The sequence below is a fragment of the Ailuropoda melanoleuca genome, chromosome 20, assembly GCF_002007445.2.
Source record: "Ailuropoda melanoleuca isolate Jingjing chromosome 20, ASM200744v2, whole genome shotgun sequence".
NCBI classification, from domain to species: domain Eukaryota; kingdom Metazoa; phylum Chordata; class Mammalia; order Carnivora; family Ursidae; genus Ailuropoda; species Ailuropoda melanoleuca.
This window is the reverse complement of record NC_048237.1, coordinates 3,104,438-3,108,705: the sequence shown is the minus strand read 5'-3', so window position 1 is coordinate 3,108,705 and position 4,268 is coordinate 3,104,438. Positions and strand designations below refer to the sequence as shown.

General features: G+C 53.2%; 1 protein-coding gene and 1 long non-coding RNA gene across 2 annotated transcripts in view; one reads left to right on the top strand and one right to left on the bottom strand.

Moving 5' to 3' along the window:
• DHRS4 (dehydrogenase/reductase SDR family member 4) overlaps window positions 1–4,161 on the bottom strand; it is an 11,451-nt gene extending 7,290 nt beyond the window's left edge. Inside the window, 2 exon segments of the mRNA NM_001278922.1 lie at window positions 2,762–2,939; window positions 4,031–4,161. Of these exon segments, the coding sequence (NP_001265851.1) occupies window positions 2,762–2,939; window positions 4,031–4,161 (309 nt within the window).
• LOC105238453 overlaps window positions 2,834–4,268 on the top strand; it is a 4,389-nt gene continuing 2,954 nt past the window's right edge. The window contains exons 1-2 of the long non-coding RNA XR_004622170.1: window positions 2,834–2,971; window positions 3,749–3,975. This is a non-coding gene — a long non-coding RNA (uncharacterized LOC105238453). The remainder of the gene's footprint in view (window positions 2,972–3,748; window positions 3,976–4,268) is intronic.

Below are 4,268 nucleotides of genomic sequence, written 5' to 3'. Positions count from 1 at the left end.
AAAAAAAAAAAAAAAAAAAAAAAAAAGAAAAAGTATATTCAAGTGGAGAAGCGGCTGGTCTGAATTCTGTTCCCCACGCTTTTGAGAAGCTTTGCAGTGCCACTGGAAGTGGAGGCCACTGGATAGTAACCATTCTTTTTATTTACTTATATTTTGAGAGAGAGAGAGCAAGCACGGGCGCTTCAGTGGGGGGGGGGCAGAGGGAGAGAAAACCTTAAGCAGACTCCCCTCTGAGCTCAGAGCCCCACTCAAGGCTCATTCTCACAACCCTGAGGCCATCACCTGAGCCAAAATCAAGTCTGCCACTTAACCGACTGAGCCACCCAAGTGCCCTGGATAGTAACCCTTCCTAGGGATCAGCTTTCCCCATTTAGGGTAACAGCTTGCAACAGGCAGAACCCATCTCCAATAGCTAATAAGTATCCTCTCTGGTCATTCTCCACCCTGACACTGGCCATACGAATTACCTGCGAGTGGTGTGTGTGTGTTTCTTAATTTTATTTATTTATTTGTCATAGGGAGAGAGAGAGAGAGCACAAGCAGGGGGAGTGACAGGCAGAGGGAGAAGCAGACTCCTTGCTGAGCAGAGACTGATGCAGGGCTCGATCCCAGGATGCTGGGATCACGACCTGAGCCGAAGGCAGACGCTTAACCGACTGAGTCACCCAGGTGTCCCTGTGTGTTTTTAAAAATTTTATTTATTTATTTGAGAGAGAGCGTGTGGGGGGGGAGCCCGATGTGGGACTTGATCCCAGGACCCTGGGATCACGCCCTGAGCCAAAGGCAGATGCTTAGGACCGAGCCACCCAGACGCCCCTGAGAGTTGTTTTTGACTGATCCCTCCTATTTCCCATTTCTTGACACTGGGTTAGGAAGAAAAAGATCTTGCTCGGTTCCCACTGAATGTTTCCTGGGTGTATCCACTCTGGTCCCACTGCCACTGCTCTAGACCTAAATGACAGGAACAGCTTCCTTGTTAACATCCTTGGCTCAGAGTCTTTTCTACTCTAATATATCCTCTTACCGGTGCCAGATTATCTTTTTCAAATACACCCATTTTCATCTTGCCCAAAACCTCACGTACTTACTTCCTCCAAGAACATGTAAACTTCTTTGGGAGGCTACGGAGGGCCCTGTCCCTTATCCTTCCCACCAGGCCATCATCCACCGGCACTCCTGAGCCTGTGCTCTCTGCTGTGGATTCACAATGCTTCACTCTCCTCTTCAGTCCCTCCTTGGCTGGCTATTCATTTTTCAGGGTCACCTGGAACCTTGTTCCTCCATCTGTCTAGTCTCCCCCCTCCTGAAGGTCTAGCTCAAGCCCCACCTCTGAGCCAGGGCTGTAGGACAGGTTAAGTGGACCTGGTAGGGATGAGCGGTTGTTTCCCCGGCAGGATTTTGACATTAAGTTGCTGGGCACATTTCAATTGGCTAGTCAGCAATTGGCCCAGGATCCCAGATGGCTCTCTTCACCCTCAGGATCAAGGTCCCAGTCTCGGGCTCTGTTCAGCAGCCTATGCCAGACAAGGTAACTTTCTTTCATTTTCTTTTTTTTAAAGATTTATTTATTTACTTTAAAGGGGGTGGGGACGGACAGAGGGAGAGGGAGAAAGAGAGTCTTAAGCAGGCTCCATGCTTAGCATGGAGCCCTCGATCTCAGGACCCCGAGATCATGACCTGAGCTGAAATCAGGAGTCGGACGCTTAACCGACTGAGCCACCCTGGTGCCCCAAGGTGAATTTCTTGGACACACATTTGGCTCTCTCCAATGCACAGTTGGGCATCTGCCAAATGGTTCTCTAAAAACAGAAGGACTTTATCCTGTCTATCATACCACCGTTTACCACTGTTTAAGGTGCCTCTCTTCTACGATTACCAACTTATTTCTTCCAGACTTCCAGTCTGTTATACTTTCCATCTAGGGTAGAGTCTCCCTTCTACTCCAGGAAATACAGTGTGTGTCCTGAGCCTGAGGGAAAAGCAGCCTCCTTTGCCAGATACTCACATTTTCTCGTGTCGCTGGGAGGCTGGTGCTAAGTACCAACTCTGACACTGGCTTTGACACTTTCTTTGAGCCTGACGTCCAAGTGGGCACGAAAGGCCTGACCCGATGGTAATGAAGAAATGCCTGGTGGGCTGTAGTCAGCTTGACAGGTCTGGATTGACTGACAGCTCTCTCTGACTGGCTGTGGGACCTCGGGATGCTGCTCCAGCTTTCGGAGCAGAATGTTCTGAATGTTCCAAAACCAGGAGAATAGTCCTTGCCATGCTTGGGTTGTTGTCAGGTTTAGAGAGAACCCATGAAGGCTCTGGACAAGGTGAACAGCACACAGTAGGTGGTTGAAACATGGTGGGCTGCCTGCTGGAAGAGGTTCCCAGGGACTCCACTCTACAAGCTAAAGGTTATTAGCGCGTGGGTGGACACATCTATTTTGCAATTGCATTTACCTTTCTCATCCGCCCAATCAGATTGGAAACTACTGGAGAACCAGGGCCAGCTGTTTTCCTGGGTGACCCAAGGGCTGATGCAGGGTTGAAGCATTAGAGTGGTTTTGGATGCTCTGACTGGGATAGGATGATTCTCAGAGACATCATAGAATGGCACACAATAAAAACGTGCTGGCGGATTGGTATGCAGGACGTCCGGTTATGCTTTAGTTAATAGTGCTGGATTGCGTCACATCCGTGTTGTCTAGGAAAGCAGGGACGGAGGGTCCCTTCCGCCACCTCCTGGCTCTGTGCCCATACCCTTGTTGCTCACCGTGGCCACCAGCCGCTCCCGGTCCTCGGCCTTCCCCACGTGGCACACGGTGCCCGTCACGCTCAGCCCCTCCCCCTGCAGCGCGGCCACTGCCCGGTCCACGTTCTGCTGCTTCCGGCTGCTGATAACGACGTGGGCCCCGTCCCGGGCCAGACGCCGGGCGATGGCGAAGCCGATCCTGCGGCAGAGAGAGGTGCCTGTCAATGCCAGGTCAGGGGAAATGGCTGAGATGGGTTCCGGAGTCAGAATGCCCAGGTCTGAATTCCAGCTCTCCCTCTGTAGGACCTCCTGTCTGCATTATGTGTGTAAAAGAGCCATTACCATGCAGATGGACATGCTTAGCGTGTTGTTAGCACCCATTTACTTATTTTTCCTAGGGTTCTGGCCCTCAAGCTAGGTTCTCAGGAACTGGCATTACCTTCCACAGGCATCCCCACAGTGACAGCCCCACACCCTGTAGGGACTGAGGGGAGAGAAATGACTTAGGGCTGTGGCAACAGCCACCTGCATGATTGGAAGGTCTCACTTGAAAGAACCCCTGTCCCCAGATACCTCCCTTACTAGTCCACACCATCTCAAAATTCAGTTGTTAAATTATGTTCGGGGGGTGCATGTGAAAGTGTGGGTCTCCAGTAAAAAATGTCAGTTTTTTACATTACTCCCCTGGGAGTAAGGGTTCCACGCTTTGCAGTTGTTAGCCGTTAGCATTTCGCGTACATTTGTATTTTAGATTTGTGTAGTGCGGGCACCTAGCAAAGTCCTGTGGGGATGAGAAACGGATAGACAAGAGCGGTGGATGGGAAACAGGTCGGGCAAGGGCAAAATGTACTGAGCTAAACAAAAACCTGGACACGTGGGTCTTGGGTCCCGTCCAGGTAAGGGGCTCCAGATGGGGTGTCTGGAACATTTCCACAGCCGATGGAGGCCGTGGGATAGGATTTTTGAAATCAGGACTGGCTTGGGATTTCTGGTGTTTGGTCTTCCCAGACTCTAGGTGGGGCCGCTTGACTGGGGCAGCCCAGAGCCCTGGGCGGCTGAAGTGGCGCCGTTGAGCCAGGGCCAGCAGGGACAGGAGACCGGCAGAAGTGAGGCCAAGGCAAGAGGATTCGGAGGCGCTGCAGGCCGGCCACGTGGTTCCTTTCTTCGGGGGTCAGACTTTGCCCGGGAGTGAGGTCTGAGGTCTAAGGACGCCGGCCGGACGCAAAGGCCAAGGGGTTAGTACCTGTTCCAGATAGCGGGGGCCTCAGAGACTCCGGCCCCGGCACTCACCCGTCGGTGGAGGCCGTCACTAGAGCCACCTTATTGGCGAGCGGGTCCCGGCGGGCCATCCCGGAGCTGGCCATCCGCACCGATCTCCACGCCCGGGCGCGGCAGGCCAGCAACAGCCCCGCCTTCCGCATGGCGCCGCCTCGCTGTGCTCCTGGGGGAGGTAACAACCCGGGAAGGACGGGGAACCAGGAGCTGGTCTCCTCTTCGCCCGGCTCCGCCCCCCGCCCGCCCCTCGATC